The sequence below is a fragment of the Entelurus aequoreus genome, linkage group LG13, assembly GCF_033978785.1.
Source record: "Entelurus aequoreus isolate RoL-2023_Sb linkage group LG13, RoL_Eaeq_v1.1, whole genome shotgun sequence".
In the NCBI taxonomy this organism is placed as follows: Eukaryota; Metazoa; Chordata; class Actinopteri; order Syngnathiformes; family Syngnathidae; genus Entelurus; species Entelurus aequoreus.
Window position 1 is genome coordinate 60,974,583 of NC_084743.1, and position 17,717 is coordinate 60,992,299.

The 17,717-nt window shown below is 39.8% G+C and overlaps 1 protein-coding gene across 3 annotated transcripts in view; it reads left to right on the forward strand.

Annotated features, from left to right (window-relative positions):
* Positions 1–17,717, forward strand: part of cluha (clustered mitochondria (cluA/CLU1) homolog a) — a 48,715-nt gene that overhangs the window by 27,101 nt on the left and 3,897 nt on the right. For all 3 annotated transcript variants that reach the window (XM_062068109.1, XM_062068110.1, XM_062068111.1), the window contains exons 13-26: positions 1,392–1,493; positions 4,718–4,818; positions 4,919–5,071; positions 7,272–7,334; positions 7,418–7,662; positions 7,727–7,811; positions 7,885–8,038; positions 9,760–9,899; positions 12,144–12,224; positions 12,308–12,433; positions 15,303–15,424; positions 15,497–15,590; positions 15,654–15,788; positions 15,853–15,926. In XM_062068109.1, coding sequence (XP_061924093.1) covers positions 1,392–1,493; positions 4,718–4,818; positions 4,919–5,071; positions 7,272–7,334; positions 7,418–7,662; positions 7,727–7,811; positions 7,885–8,038; positions 9,760–9,899; positions 12,144–12,224; positions 12,308–12,433; positions 15,303–15,424; positions 15,497–15,590; positions 15,654–15,788; positions 15,853–15,926 — 1,675 coding nt within the window. The remainder of the gene's footprint in view (positions 1–1,391; positions 1,494–4,717; positions 4,819–4,918; positions 5,072–7,271; positions 7,335–7,417; positions 7,663–7,726; positions 7,812–7,884; positions 8,039–9,759; positions 9,900–12,143; positions 12,225–12,307; positions 12,434–15,302; positions 15,425–15,496; positions 15,591–15,653; positions 15,789–15,852; positions 15,927–17,717) is intronic.

Genomic DNA, 17,717 nt, shown 5'->3' on the forward strand with positions numbered 1-17,717 from the left:
TTTTACACTTTTTTTTCCGAATTCCATTGTATGTTATGCTCTTCTGACACCACCAGATGGCAGTATAAGTGTCCACGTAAGTGGCCATAAGACCCCAATTCAGTAGTGTACACAATTTTGGAAAAAAGAGCTAAAAGGTGCTGTCCACGCATGTGCCACTAAGCCTTGTTAAGTCCTCTCCTTTTTTTTAGTTACGCATTTTTTCCGGATGTGATTTATGTAACTAAGGTGTTGCTGCATTGCTTGTTTACTTTAGATGCAGTCAGTTGTCATGTGTTCAACTGCTTTAGTGGTGTTCCTCAAAGTTCCATTTTAGGTCCTCTCTTTTTCATCATTTGGGCTTTTTAACTGTTATCCTGTGAGTTCAGTCAAAAAAACTTGAGATTTTTTTTTTTTTTTTTTTACAGCAGATTCTTAAAAACACCAGAGTGCTGTCAAAGAGAGGATCTTTGACTAGCTTTTTTGCAGAAGGTCCTTCAAAAACAACTGACTAAATAAATAGACCAAAATCAATGGTGGAAAAACGCTGGTTCTTTGGAATATACAAACTAAGACTCAGGGAGAAGTCTGGTCCCCGTGGTCCTTAGCTTTCTGATAATGTGGCCCCCAATTTAGTTAAATATCCGTATCCTTGAGGCTTCACTCCACCTGGCTAGCCAGCCCTGCTCTGTCCTTCGCCTGCCTGGGGGAACAGTGCTGACCCCGCCCGCCTCAGAGTTCCAGCCTGCTGAATGAAATAAACAAATAATCAGAATCCTCAGTGTGTTTTGAGAATGACAAATAACTTGATTTGCTCGACCAAAAATGATCTAACACTCACTATGTGAATATCCTGCTCTTTTTTTTTGGATGGTGTTGGGTTTGACCGTGACTGTTTGCATGCATGTTGTGTGCACAATAATGATTGCCAAAAAGTGATTCCTCACATCTGCAGCCCCTTCCTGGGGTTTTCTTCTTTTTCCCATCTTGGGTATTTGGAGTTTTCCCCATGCCCGGATGTAGGTTCATATCAGGGGATGTCGTGGTTTGTGAAGCCCTTTAAGGCAGTGGTCCCCAAAAGCCCTTTAAGGCAGTGGTCCCCAAAATGTTTTTTATTAAATCAACATAAAAAACACAATATATACATTATAGATCAATACAGTCTGCAGGGATACAGTCCGTAAGCACACATGATTGTATTTCTTTATGTAAAAAAAAATAAAAAATTTTATTTTTATAAATGCACTCCCACCGGTCCGTGGGACAAATTTTCAAGCGTTGACCGGTCCGCAGCTACAAAAAGGTTGGGGACCACTACTTTAAGGCACTTGTGATTGAGGGCTGTGCAAATGAAATTTGATTGATTGATGGTTGACAAAATCCTTAATGTAACGGCTGTCATTCCCAAACAGACCCCAAAAGCCGGGAAGTCGTCCTAAATGCCTGCAAGGCAGTCGGCTCCATCAGCAACACGTCTTTCGACATCCGATTCAACCCTGACATCTTTTCTCCGGGTAAGATTTTTTTGTTTTTTGTTTCAAATCCAAACGGCTAAAAGATATCGTCCAATTTGCATAATTTACTATGGTCCATTCTATAGGACAAAAAGTGAGCAAAAAAATAGATAGATAGTACTTTGATTCCTTCAGGAGAGTTCCCTCAGAAAATGTTTAATTCCAGCAGCAGTGTACAGTATTGAGATTAAATTTAAAAAGTATATAATGGGGGTATAAATGGAAATAAAATAGAAAATATAACAATAAGACTACAAAAACACTAAAGTAAGCTAGTGTGTTGTCTGCACCTTGTTCTTATTTGTGATTGGTCATCTGCTGCCAACCCCGCCCCTTTTACAAGAACCCGCCCACCACAAGGCGAGAAAATCCTGACTCCACTAATCAGGAGCCTGTACAAGAAATGGAGTTTAACTCGGCGTGGCGAAGTTGGTAGAGTGGCCGTGCCAGCAATCGGAGGGTTGCTGGTTACTGGGGTTCAATCCCCACCTTCTACCATCCTAGTCACATCCGTTGTGTCCTTGGGCAAGACACTTCACCCTTGCTCCTGATGGCTGCTGGTTAGCGCCTTGCATGGCAGCTCCCGCCATCAGTGTGTGAATGTGTGTGTGAATTGGTGAATGTGGAAATACTGTCAAAGCGCTTTGAGTACCTTGAAGGTAGAAAAGCGCTATACAAGTATAACCCATTAATTATCATTTATTGAACTTATCCGGGATCTCTTTGTTGAAAAGAGATGTGTGGGATACTTCTCTTGTTGCATAATTTGTATTTGACTTTATTAAATGTTTGGGTAGAATTTTATTAAACAAAACCTGTTTTCTTTTAAGTAATATAGAAATTTAGCAGCTATTTTTTTGTTTGTTGAGGAATTTAGGTAATCCTAGAACTGGCACGCAATGTTATTAAAAGTTTTGAATCGAGAATCAATTCTGAATTGAATCGTGTGGTTCCCAAAGAGTCACAGCCCTACTTAAGATGTTTGTCGTTTATATGCTCTGTAGGTTTCACTGTGTGTCATTGTAAACATATTAAAAGAGGGCAGGGATAAAATCATCACTTTTTGTAAAAATGGTGACATCCCGAGGGCGGGACTTGCTAGACTCTGATCTTTTACTGGTTGGTATTCTTGTTAGATCTAAACTTATATCCCCAAAACTATCCTGCTCCCGAGCTCGAGCGCATAAATTACCGTGGCAACAAAATCCTGCCAAGAAGAATCAACCAGATTCGTGGTACTGCATACCTGGACTTAATTCTCTAACTTATCCTGGATAATAAATATTGCTTCTTAGTACTTTTTTTCTGGACTACAGAGCGCAGCGGCAAATAGTCCAGAAAAAAAATAATTTTAGGAAAAACATTTTTTCCCATATAGTAGCCGCACCGGACTGTAAGCCGCAGATATACAGCATATGTTGTAAGATGAGTTATTAACTCAAATATTTTGTAAATATTTACCTACATACCATAATTGGTTCCAAACGGTGCTTGTAACACAACAGTGAAACTGCTGATACAAACAAAACCGAAGTCAATGTGTTTGCATATTAGCTAATGCTAACGATGCTAGCTTCATTACATTACGAAAGCACGTACAAATATGCATGAAGACACTCCTACAGACATCGCACACGGGACGGTTTAGTAAGTAAGAATTGTTTTAGTTACTTTGTCAAACTTACAAATGTTGCTTGGAGTGATGAATGAAGAATCTATACGTGTAGAAAAGCTATTGACGATTGGAAGACGGAATGGCACTTGTACTTCCGGTCCAAAGCTTTAAACAGCAGGAAACACCGTGGGCATTCACCCAGCAGCACCTGCAGTCAACGAATTAGTCCAAAATATGGCGCCTTCACAAACCATAACACACCATTGTGGTGTTTTTGCAAGTGTTTAATGATAACATTTGCATTATGGCATTCAGTAAAGAAAAAACAATAAATTAGCTGTAGTGTTTTATAACCCACAGGCTTTAAAGAGTATGAAAAAATTAGGGGCTTATAGTCCGTAATTTACGGTACATGCCTCGGTTGAGGCGTGTGAATAAACAAGAGTTTTTGATGCCATGTACTGTAAAGAGTTGTAACAACACACTACATTCAGAGAGTCACAGTATGTGTTATGAGCCATGGCGAAGAAATAAATATTCAGACTATAATGGGAGCGTTAACCCTGTGTGTTGTTTTGGGTAAAGACTAAAGATGTCCGATAATATCGGACTGCAGATATTATCGGCCGATAAATGCTTTAAAATGTAATATCGGAAAGTATCGGTTTAAAATTTATCGGTATCTGTTTCAAAAAGTAAAATTTATGACTTTTTAATACGCCGCTGTGTACACGGATGTAGGGAGAAGTACAGAGCGCCAATAAACCTTAAAGGCACTGCCTTTGCGTGCCGGCCCAGTCACGTAATATCTACGGCTTTTCACACACACAAGTGAATGCAAGGCATACTTGGTCAACAGCCATACAGGTCACACTGAGGGTGGCCGTATAAACAACTTTAACACTGTTACAAATATGCGCCACACTGTGAACCCACACCAAACAAGAATGACAAACACATTTCGGGAGAACATCCGCACCGTAACACAACAGAACAAATACCCAGAACCCCTTGCAGCACTAACTCTTCCGGGACGCTACAATATACACCCCCACCCACCTCAACCTCCTCAAGCACTCTCAGGTAGAGCATGTCCAAAATTCCAAGCTGCTGTTTTGAGGCATTTTAATAAAAATATTGCACTTTGTGACTTCAATAATTAATATAGCAGTGCCATTTTGGCATTTTTTCCCATAAATTGAGAGTTGAATTATTTTGGAAAACCTTGTTACATTGTTTAATGCATCCAGCGGTGCATCACAACAAAATTAGGCATAATAATGTGTTAATTCCACGACTGTATATATCAGTATCGGTTGATATCGGAATCGGTAATTAAGAGTTGGACAATATCGGATATCGGCAAAAAAACATTATCGGACATCTCTAGTAAAGACACATGCTTTTGATTGTCATAATCATGCTCATATTGATCATAACTATCCAATTTGTCCCTTTTTTTATGTAATTGCAATAACAGATATTTAATTAATATTGAATTTGTGTCCACATTGAAGGCCGGGTTGCAGCAAGGAGTCTTCTTGTCTTTCAAACTGCCTGTCGTGTATTTTCCTCAAAGTATCAACTGTGCGTGGTTTTTTCCCCCCAGGCGTACGTTTCCCGGACGACAGTGCAGATGACATCCAGAAGCAAAAGCAGCTCCTCAAAGATTCCGCCGCCTTTCTCGTTTCCTGCCAGATCCCATCTTTGGTTAGTGAAATAGTCGTTGGATCCCCAAAGTGGGTTTCTAAAGAAGATCCAATCACAGGTTGTGTGTGTCTGAGTTTGAAGTTATTTATCTCCTAACCAGGTTAAAGACTGTTTGGACCACAGCGCTCTGCCAATGGATGGAGCCACTCTGACCGAGGCCTTGCACCAGCGAGGCATCAACATTCGCTATTTGGGTAACGTCTTGGAGTTTGTGGATAAGACTCCTGCCAAAGACCAGTTGGAACACTTTTATGTGAGTGTGATGTTTTACAAATCAACCTGCACTTCATAGTAGATTATTTTAGGCTAGTGTGGTCCGGGCGCCATTCGCGGCACACAGCTAATTTTTTAATGGCCCACGGCACATTCTGAAAAATACCATTAAAGAAAGAAGAAAAAACGTGGAATAATAACGAGGTAATGTCGCAATCTTGACTCTAATAACGCAAAGCTGCCATGCAGACAGTTTTTTCTTTTCTTTATGAATCAAAAGTATAAATTATTGACCTGTTCAAAGCTCAGATTACTTCACATCAAATATTCCACTTTAAAATATTTTTTGGGGAAAATATTGAATAGTGTGATTGCCTTATGTGAAACAAAGTGACAAAAAAAGGACAAAACAAAAAAAAAAAGATCAAAACCTAAATTGACAGATTTATTGACTTTATTTTATTTGTTTTTAAACAGGGATAGTGCATACTGATGAACACACACGTGTGAATATGCCAGACTGTCGCCAGTGGTTAATTTCCATCTTTTGTCCCTGTGCCAATTATTTCCAAACACATAAAAACAGGACAGCAAGGCTATATACAATACAATAAAACAATTAGAATAGAAAGTACAGTAGGACTAAAAAAAGCAAACAATAAACCAAATTACTAATGATAGACCAGCAGTTAAGTGACCATAGAAAGTTGGATTTAAGTGTAAGAGTGCTCAAGTGCTAAATATCTGGAGTTGATCTGGAGATTTAAGTGTTGAAAGTTTAAAAAAAATAAAATATAAAAAATTTATTACTTATGTTTTAATACTTTTGATTGGTGGCCTTTTGGGTAACCAATAATTTTAGTGGGATTTTTTGTCCAAAAACAATAATGAATTTAAATCACTGTTGTGAATTCATCCATCTATCCATCTTCTTTCGCTCATCCAAAGTTGGGTCGCGGGGGCAGCAGCCTAAGCAGAGAAGCCCAGACTTCCCTATCCCCAGCTACTCTGTCCAGCTCTTCCCAGACAAACTGGGAGACATAGTCTCTCTATCGTGTCCTGGGTCTTCCCCGAGGCCTCCTACCGGTCGGACGTGCCCTAAACACCTTCATAGCGAGGCGTTCAGGGGGCATTCTGACCAGATGCTCGAACCACCTCATCTGGTTCCTCTCGATGTTGTGAATTATTCACCTGTTTAAGCCTCCAATTACTTGACGTCAAAAATTTCACTTAGACAAAATAAATAAAAATCGGGAAAATTTTGCATATTTTGTTTTTGCCATAGAAAACAAGGTTTTACAAGAAGCACAACTAACTTTACATTGACCAATCCGGAGTTGATCTTGAGATGTGTGTGCATATATACAGTACAAGCCAAAAGTTTGGACACACCTTCTCATGCAATGCGTTTTCTTTATTTTCATGACTAGATTGTAGATTGTCACTGAAGGCATCCAAAAAGGTGGAATAACTGAAAACATATTTTATATTCTAGTGTCTTCAAAATAGCCACTCTTTGCTCTGATTAATGCTTTGCACGCTCTTTGCATTCTCTCGGTGAGCTTCAAGAGGTAGTCACCTGAAATGGTTTTCCAATAATCTTGAACCTCTAGAAGCTCATCGAAAGAATGCCAAGAGTGTGCAAAGCAGTAATCAGAGCAAAGGGTGGCTATTTTGAAGAAACTAGAATATAAAACATGATTTCAGTTATTTCCCCTTTTTTTGTTAAGTACATAACTCCGCATGTGTTCATTCATAGTTTTGATGACTTCAGTGACAATCTTCAATGTAAATAGTCATGAAAATAAAGAAAACGCATTGAATGGGAAGGTGTCCTAACTTTTGCCTGTACTGTATATATGTATTTAACTTTTTTTTTATGGCAGACCCTGTCTGGTTACCAGGACCAAACTTAAAGGGAGCCCTAAATGTTAAAAAAATCAATATGTTGTATTGATTTTGAAGATGAAAACTATCATAATGGCCCCCGCATGCTTTGTTTTTTCATTTTGCGGCCCTCAGTGGAAAAAGTTTAGAGACCCCTGTTTTAGGCTAAAACGACAGCGTCAAATCTATCTGTGGCGGACCAAGTTATGCATAGCAGGATGCCAAAGATAAATTAATGTATGAGCAACATTGCAGCAAAACCTTCAAAAGGGATGTTTATTATTGTCTGTATCTTACATTGACTGAAAGAAAACATGTTTCTATTCTCACATAGTTTTTTCCTGTGTCTTTAGAGAATAGGAATCATTGAGCTGATCACCAGATGTGCAAAACATATCTTCAAAACATACCTCCAGGTTGGTAGCATACGACATACATTTTATTCTATAGGATTTGTTCTGTCAACTAACTTGACACGGTTTTTTTTTGCGCCATAAAGGGAGTGGAGCTGTCGGCCCTCTCCGCCGCCGTAAGCCATTTTTTAAACTGTTTCCTGAGCTCCTTCGCGGACGCCGTCGCTCACCTGCCGCCTGACGAGCTGGTGTCACGCCGCAAAAATCGCAAGCGGCGCAATCGAGTGCCCGGCAGCGGAGACAACACCGCCTGGGCCAGCCTGACGCCCAGCGAGCTGTGGAAGAACATTGCCTCTGAGGCTCAGAGCTACTATCACTTCACCGTCCAATGGTACTGAATATTTTTAACATTGGTCTGTTGCATGATTATCAATGACACTAGATACCCTCTACAGTGAAAGTGTGGACCAGGTGGTGGACAAATACGGCCTACAGAAAATGACTCTGCTCAGAGAAATTTCAGTCAAAGCAGGCATCCAAGTAAGATAATGTTTCTAAATGACTGTCTTTTTTTACTGCATTGTCTCTAAATGAAAAAAATGTTGGTCTCCAGATATTAATAAAGGAGTACAACTTTGACAGCCGCCACAAACCTACCTTCACAGAGGAAGACATCCTGAATATCTTCCCTGTTGTGAAGCACGTCAACCCCAAAGCCTCCGATGCCTTCCACTTCTTCCAGAGCGGCCAGGCCAAGGTGCAGCAAGGTGAGGCCTGCCAAGTTCACGTTAGGTCGGGGCTATTCAACCGGCAGTCTCGAGGCCAAATCCCACCTGAGAATGACATCGTACCAATCTTCCAAGATTTTAACGAATCTTGGAAGATTGTATATATCCACATATACACACTATATATTAGGGGTGTGGGGAAAAAATCGATTCGAGTTCGAATCGCGATTCTCACGTTGTGCGATTCAGAATTGATTCTCATTTTTTAAAAATCGATGTATTTATTTATTTATTTTTTATTAATCAATCCAACAAAACAATACACAGCAATACCATAACAATGCAATCCAATTCCAAAACCAAACCCGACCCAGCAACACTCAGAACTGCAATAAACAGAGCAATTGAGGAGACACAAACACGACACAGAACAAACCAAAAGTAGTGGATCAAAAATGAATATTATCAACAACAGTATCAATATTAGTTACAATTTCAACATAGCAGTGATTAAAAATCCCGCATTGAAATTATCATTAGACATTTATAAAAAAATGTAAAAAAGAACAATAGTGTCACAGTGGCTTACACTTGCATCTCATAAGCTTGACAACACACTGTGTCCAATATTTTCACAAAGATAAAATAAGTCATATTTTTGGTTCATTTAATAGTTAAAACAAATTTACATTATTGCAATCAGTTGATAAAACATTGTCCTTTACAATTATAAAAGCTTTTTACAAAAATCTACTACTCTGCTTGCATGTCAGCAGACTGGGGTAGATCCTGCTGAAATCCTATGTATTGAATGCATAGAGAATCCTTTTGAATAGGGAAAATATCGTTTTTGAATAGAGAATCGTGTTGAATTGAAAAAAAATCGATATTGAATCGAATCGTGATCCCAAGAATCGATATCGAATCGTGGGACACCCAAAGATTCACAGCCCTACTATATATAGCCCTAACTGCATTCTATTTACATTATATTTAACATTAGCATGCTAACCTAACAAATTAATTCCATCACGCATTGTTGGAAAAGTGGAGCCTTACTTTACTTACTTTGAAGTGTTTTTTGAGTCAAATTCTCTGTCGGCGTTGAAAATTGCAACATTAGAGGTTGTTTGGCTGAGTCCGCGCTCAGTGCTGCTGGAGTGACATCACACACAACTCCCGTACCGTTGGATTTTATGTAAACCAGTGCCCGGTAGGACCGGCGGGATTCAGTCCGTGCCAAAAATGTACCACATTGGTACCCATCCCTAATTGCAGTCTTTTTAAACTATTGACAAATGATATTTTAACAAAACTAAATTGACAAACTATTTCTTCTTACAAGGATATAGTTACCAAACTGTGGAAACCATAATTGACTGCTAACTTTGCACGACTCTGCGATAAGGGACCCTGTTGCTCAAACCTCAAACTCTTGATTTTATAACAAAAAACTTAGTCGCCGTTATCTGAAACTTGATTTCCAGTAGTGCATATTTACAGGAAGACCTTCCTGTTACACCGAAAATAAGTTTTTTTTTAAAAGATTGTTTTAAATGTATGTAAAACCCTGACGGTACTTGAGATCTAACCAATGGTGCAACATTTGTAATTTACTTCTTTTATTTCCTGCTGTTCATTTTGGAGTGAGTGATTTGTTGAGCTACTTTCTTAGTTCACATGTCCGTTGGGATTGCTGGTGGCCGTCCACAACGATGCCTTTCAAGTTTTGCACACCTCTCGTTTGTTCTTATTCCTAGGATTTTTGAAGGAGGGATGTGAGCTGATCAACGAGGCGCTCAACCTCTTCAACAACGTGTACGGAGCCATGCACGTGGAGATTTGTGCCTGCCTGCACCTTTTGGCTCGCCTTAACTACATCATGGGGGACCACGCTGAGGTAACACACTTAAGCATATCTTTAAAAAAAAATGAACAGACCTCTCACTGCGTGGCTAAGATAGTGGTCGTCTCCCCAGCTGATGGTCGTGGGTTCGACGCTCAGCTTCCTCCACCCTCTTTCCCTGACCGTGCGGAAGTGTTGTTGTGCAAGATACAGAACATAGAAGATACTGTTGCTCCTAATGCTGCGTCATTAGGAGGTGATCTAATGAAGTACTTTGAATATTTGAGTACTTTAACAGGAGTTTAACATAGAGCTGGGTGATATGGTTGACAACTGCATTAGGATATCACTGTTTTTTATCGGGTGATATTGATAATTTTTATGACCTATGGAAAATAAGGACCAGGAGAAACCCGAACGCCACACAAGGGTTAACCCTTGTGTGGTGTTCGGGTCTGTGGGACCCGTTTTCATTTTTTATTAAAAGAAAAATTATACAATTTAATTAATTTTTCAAACTGAGACTCACTGACTTTGGCTCATTTTCTGTGAAGAACAATAATCAGAATACATATTTACTAGGGGTGTGGGAAAAAATCGATTCGAATTCGAATCGCAATTCTCACGTTGTGCGATTCAGAATCGATTCTCATTTTTAAAAAATCTTTGGTTTTTTTCAAATGTATTAAATTTTTAAAAAAAAAAAATTTTTATTTTTATTAATCAATTCAACAAAACAATACACAGCAATACCATAACAGTGCAATCCAATTCCAAAACCAAACCCGACCCAGCAACACTCAGAACTGCAATAAACAGAGCAATTGAGAGGAGACACACAAACGACACAGAACGAACCAAAAGTAGAGAAACAAAAATTAATATTATCAACAACAGTATCAATATTAGTTACAATTTCAACATAGCAGTGATTAAAAATCCCTCATTGACATTATCATTAGACATTTATAAAAAATAAAAAACAATAGTGTCACAGTGGCTTACACTTGCATCGCATCTCATAAGCTTGACAACACACTGTGTCCAATATTTTCACAAAGATAAAACAAGTCATATTTTTGGTTCATTTGATAGTTAAAACAAATCTACATTATTGCAATCAGTTGATAAAACATTGTCCTTTACAATTATAAAAGCTTTTTACAAAAATCTACTACTCTGCTCGCATGTCAGCAGACTGGGGTAGATCCTGCTGAAATCCTATGTATTGAATGAATAGAGAATCGTTTTGAATCGGGAAAACATCGTTTTTGAATCGAGAATCGTGTTGAATTGAAAAAAAAATCGATTTTGAATCGAATCGTGGGACACCCAAAGATTCACAGCCCTAGTATTTACTGACCACACACCATACACCCCCCCACCCCCCACCCCCCACCCCCCTACACATTTCTATTACATATATGTACGGGTCCACTGGAAATTGATGTTCTGTGTACCACACACACACACACTCGCACACACAGCAGGCCTAGGCAGGAGGAGGACAGAGTGTAGGTACACAGAACATCAGAGGGTCAAATGTGTGAGAAAATGAGAGCAGACAGTGTTGACAAACAATGTTGCAACCTTGTGTGGGAACCGCAGGTGCAGAAACAAAAGAAGAATTCCTGTGGGATGCAGAAACTGGCAGAGACATTTTCCGTGCAACGTTCATATTGTTGTCACTCAGCCAGTGTTACAAACACTTTTATGTTAAAATACTGAACAGATGTTTATTGGGATAAGGTAAACGTCTGTTCAGTATTTTCCATAAAAGTGTTTGATTGTGAGGCATTGAAAGCCACAAAATGCAACGGGTCCATCAGACCCACAAACGCTGGCTGAGTAACAGCAATATGAACATTACACAACGGTTAAATATAAAATGTTTTATTTCAAATGTAACCTTCCTCCCTCAGCTGTCAAGGCAGAAAGGAATTGTCAACACAAGCATGGAAAACACTGTGTAAACATAGTTATACTTGACTGTAACCTCTTAAAATGAAGGTGCAAAAATAACAAATATGTAAGAAATGCTTCATAAAGTGTTATATAATAGTGAAAAGTAGGGTTGTTCGTTAAACCAGTACTAATAAAGTACAGCAGTATTAATGAATTCAAAACGGTATATTGCCTCTGAATAATACTGATACCTTATTCTTTTTTTTTTTAATGCACATGATAGCGCAGTGTCGTGACATTGCTGGTAATACGAGCCGAACTAATTGCAACACAACAACCATGTCTTGATGTGTGAAAGTATTTCACAAACGACCATCTCCTTCTTACCTGCAGGCACTCAGCAACCAGCAAAAGGCAGTTCTGATGAGTGAAAGAGTTCTCGGCATCGAACACCCCAACACCATCCAAGAATATGTGAGCCGCCTTGCTGTTGACGAGCGTGTGTTCTTTTGTGTCTTTCTTGTGTTTGATACCCTTCTCCGTCTTTGCTTTGTCAGATGCATTTGGCTTTGTACTGCTTTGCCAACGGTCAGCTGTCCACCGCCCTCAAGCTGCTTTACAGAGCTCGTTACCTCATGCTGCTGGTGTGTGGCGAGGACCACCCTGAGATGGCGCTGCTCGATGTGAGTTCTATGCCTCGGTTTGTGTCTGTGCGCAATGTTCGATTCACCTTTTTTGTTTTGATTTGAATTTTTAAAAATGTGTAAAATAGTAAGCTATGCACTACAAAATGTATAGAAAAGCGCCATATAAAGCTAATCCATAATTAAATTAATGAGATAACAATCGTTATGTCCCTCCTGTGGCCACTAGAGCTCTTAACAGCTCCATCTACTGGTTTTGTTGGGTCACTGCAACAGTGAAAAGTATAACAAGGGGTGCTCAAAAAAATTGATTAACATGCAAATGTCATGAGTCATAATTTTGGAGAATTGATTAAATAATAATTGAAATATTTTTTTTCCCCCCTAAGAATCAATCTTATTTTTTTAGACATATTTTTAGTATGGTTGTAGTTTCCTAATGAAGCCTTAGTTTGACACTCCTCTCTACTTTCTCCTGCTCCCGCTTGCTGCGGCAACAACAAACAAAACTCCAGGCGCTCCTCTTCGTTTTGTATAGTTTACGTGTCAATTTAATCCTTCAAAAACGTAAAACAATAACGATGTGGGAACAAATGAATGGCAAAATGAAGCGAGTTTGTTACAGTAAGAGTTAGAAAAAGTAAGAGTAAGGTCAAAAAACTGTGGCTCGATTCCCCCATACCTGACTGCCATTACCACAATACATTGTGTCCAAAACCATCTTACCACACAGATCCTTCCGCCATATATTTAATTAAACAGTTACGTCATCAAATTATTTAGACAAATGTAATAATTACAAATAAAGTGTACCTTATAATTATTGTAAGCATGCAAATAAAGTAAATAGTCCCATTTTGGCTGAATAAACATAAAGCACCTTCCATAAAATGTAAATTAACTTAAACATCATTTAGGCTCCTACAATGGTATTTAAGTATTTTTTTAAATTGCTTTGTACAGTTAATGTCTATTATAAGTATTGTAAAGCTGGGATTGGAGTTGGTGTTCCTCTTATTGGTTTTTATTATATTAACATAGGGCTGGGCGATATGGCCGAAAACTATATCACGACATGATTGATAACCATAATTGATACTTTTTATGACTCCTTTAACCCTGCCAATAAATATATTTAATTTTTTTTCCTGGGGGTGGGTGCATAACAAAAAATATTTGAGAAGAACTGGGCTAAAGTCTGTCTCTGTGTTGGCCCTGCGACGAGGTGGTGACTTGTCCAGGGTGTACCCCGCCTTCCGCCCGAAATGCAGCCGAGATAGGCACCAGCACCCCTCGCGACCCTGAAAGGGACAAAGCGATAGAAAATGGATGGATGGATGGATGGGCTAAAGCAGGGGTCAGGAACCTTTTTGGCTGAGAGAGCCATGAAAGCCAAATATTTTAAAATGTATTTCCGTGAGAGCCATATAATATTTTTTAACACTGAATACAACGAAATGCGTGCATTTTTCAGTAAGACCAACATTTTTAGAGTATAATGAGTTTCTTATTATTTTTAATAACATCGTTATTCTGAAGCTAACCAATAATAAATTAAATACTTTTTACCATTAATGCGACTTCTTGAACAGGTGCGGTAGAAAAACGGATGGATGGATTGAAATGCATGAGAATGTTTTATATTTTCAACGTTATTTCTAACACTGTGATTACCAGCGGAATTCTTCATTACTTATCGTGTTAAGCAATGCCAGCTAAGACTTATCTGAGAGCCAGATGCAGTCATCAAAAGAGCCACATCTGGCTCTAGAGCCATAGGTTCCCTACCCCTGGGCTAAGGTGATAAAATAGTAGATTTGCAGTTTTGAAACACCAGATGGCAGTAGTGTACAAGCTATTGAACACTACACAGAGTAAGTTGGGGAGCTGCTAATTAAACCAACACATTGGAAGTGTCAGGATGTTGCCGCACCGTCTGCATTAAGACTTACAAAAGTAAAGACAAGTTTCTATTATTGAGTTGATATAGCAAGCTATCACAGTTTCTCTTCTCACTCCATGCAGAGAATCCACAGCGAGACGGCACAACCCCATTAGTGTTATGAGAGTCGCGCATGAGTGTGTGTGTGTGCTCCTTTAAGAATGGCAGTGTGTTGGGCGAGTGTCGTCAGTGAATGAGTGAGGAGAGCGAGTGGTAGTAGTAGAGTAGCGAATGTGTCCAGGTGTGTCCTGCAGAAATGAGAATAAAGCGATCAAATTGTCACCAATCGGCGGCCTCGTCATTTTGACCTGAAAGCGGAGCTTAGCAGACCCATTGTTGGGTAAAGTAAAAGGTGGTACCCCCGATGAAAAAGTAGGATCTGGAGGGAACGTCTGCCCTCCGCTTCTTGACTACGGTCTAGGAGCCAGACAGCAGGAAAGGTATAACACTCGGTAGTCGATACTGTTACCTGATTGGCTGTTAGCGTGACACTACCTATTTTCTGGGTTCCCAAAGCGCGAGTGACTTCATGAAACAAATTTTGCTTCATAAGTTCTGGCTTCTTCCGACCAAAAATACAAATATATATCTAATATTTAATCGGACACATTTTATGTTGATATCGATTGTGTATTGGCCCAGCCCTATATTAACATTCTATGACTTTTGTAAACAAATGTTTATAAATAATACATTTTAAAGATGTCTTTTAGGCCAAGTCGTATGTCAGCAGCCAGGAGGAGCTTTTCTAACCTGTAACCTGTTTTGAAAAAGTTTTATTATAATTTATATAACAAATAATATATTGGGAGAATCGTTTTGAATCAAGAATCGATTCATTAACTCAATTTGCAAAAACAGGCAACTTTTTGACAAGTGTATTGTTCAAGCATGAATACTTAAGTTTCCTTTTAGATGATACTGTTCTCGTCAAACAGACTAATACATCTTCATGTTTATCTTCAGAGTAACATCGGTCTAGTTCTACACGGAGTGATGGAGTACGATTTATCTCTGCGGTTCCTGGAGAACGCTTTGGCCAACCACTCAAAGTACCATGGAGCCCGATCACTCAAAGTGGCCCTCAGGTGAGCAAAGAGTGTGTTACCCACCCTCATACGAAGGTGAGATTCCATTGTTTTCCATGCTTTGCTTTCCAGCCACCATCTCGTCGCCAGAGTTTACGAAAGCAAGGCGGAGTTCCGCTCGGCACTCCAGCATGAAAAAGAGGGCTACACTATTTACAAGAACCAGGTAGGCCTCGCAGACTACGGCTCTTACAGTTTAGCGACTTCTTAAACACGTGTGACCTCTCAGATGGGCGAGGCGCACGAGAAGACCAAGGAGAGCTCAGAGTACCTGAAGTACCTCACCCAACAGGCTGTGGCTCTGCAGAGAACAATGAACGAGATCTACAAGAACGGCTCCAGTGCCAGCATCATGCCGCTCAAAGTGAGCCGTCACAGCTTTGTGTCTTTGTACAACATTGTGACCACGTTTCCTCTTCCTCCTCCAGTTCACCGCTCCCAGCATGGCCAACATCCTGGAACAGCTCAACATCATCAACGGCATCATATTTATACCTCTCAGGTAGGTTGGGCATGAGAGATTGACAGAGAGAGAGGGATCATTGGCGTTGGAGTGAGAGGGATCGTTGGAGTGGGAGGGATCGTTGGAGAGAGAGAGGGATCATTGGAGAGAGAAAGAGAGGGATCATTGGAGAGAGAGAGAGAGAGGGGTATCATTGGAGAGAGAGGGATCATTGGAGAGAGAGAGAGGGATCATTGGGGAGAGGGAAGAATGGAGAGCGAGCAAGGGAAGGATGGAGGGAGGGAGGGAGAGCGAGAGAGAGATCATAGGAGGGAGTGATCAAGGGAGGGAGAAAGATCAAGAGAGATTTATGGAGGAGAGAGAGGATAGAGGGAGGGAAGAGAGAGAAAGAGAGAGAGATCAATGGATGGAGAGAGCAATCGATGGATGGAGAGAGAGAGTGATTGATGGATGTAGAGGCATGAGAAAGAGAGAGAGAGAGATTAATCAATCGATGGAAAGAGATCGGTGGATGGATGGAGAGAGATCGGTGGATGGATGGAGAGAGATCGGTGGATGGATGGAGAGAGATCGATTGATCAATGGAAAGAGATCGAATGATCGATGGAGATCGATCGATCAATCAATGGATGGAGAGAGATCGATGGATGGATAATAATAATAATAATACCTGGGATTTGTAAAGCGCTTTTCTAAGTACCCAAAGTCGCTTTACATGCAGAGAGATGGATGGATTTAAAGAGATCGAATGATCGATGGATGGATAGAGAGATGGATGGATGGAGAGCGATCGATGGATGAAAGAGATCGAATGATCGATGGATGGATGGAGAGAGAGAGAGAGATCGATGGATGGATAGAGATCGAATGATCTATGGATGGATGGAGAGCGATCGATGGATGGAAAGAGATCGAATGATCGATGGATGGATGGAAAGAGATCGAATGAGCGATGGAGAGCGATCGATCAATGGATGGAGAGAGAGAGAGAGATGGATGGATGGAGAGACAACGAGGGATATAGAAATTGTTTGAGAGATGGATAGAGAGAAGGATTTTGAGAGCGATGTAGATGGAGAGAGAGAAAGAGAGCTATAGAAAGCAAGAAATCAATAGAGATATTTATTGTATTCTCGCAAAATGGCTTTATATTTGCAAACATGGCCATTCTTCCTCATATAAACACAGCAGCTGCCAGAAGTTAGAAAACTACTTCTGCTGCTATTGACTGAAAGATGCATCCAAACTCTTAACAACAACAATGTTCTGGTGTTGGTTTATTCCATGATACATCACATACTTCCTGTTTCCTGTTACAGCATGTAGGAAGAAGCAGAGCTTAAATAATCCTACTCATTTCTACTACTTCACTTCACTACTCCTTTTCATATCAATTGCTAAAGATAAAGGTGAAGTTATAACACTGAAACGCCCTCAGGAAGAGGTGCTTTAAGACATGGCTAGCTAGCTAGCGGCTAACGTCCATCCGCAGTCTGCAGTGTTTTAGCTACTTGTAAATCACTAATCCTCGTCTCCATGGCGACAAATAAAGTAAGTTTCTTACAAGTATCATCTCTGCAGGAATAGGAATAGCTAAACATGCTTCACTACACACTGTAGCTCACCGGAGTCACAATGTAAACAAACGCTATCGGTGGATCTACACCTGACATCCACTGTAATGATACCAAGAACAAGCACGTATCTAGTCGATACTACTATGATTACATCGATATTTTTTGGCATCACAACATCTTCTTTTGTTTTTTTAAAATGTATATTATGTTTATAAACTCAAGAAATATGTCCCTGCATACATGATGACTTTGA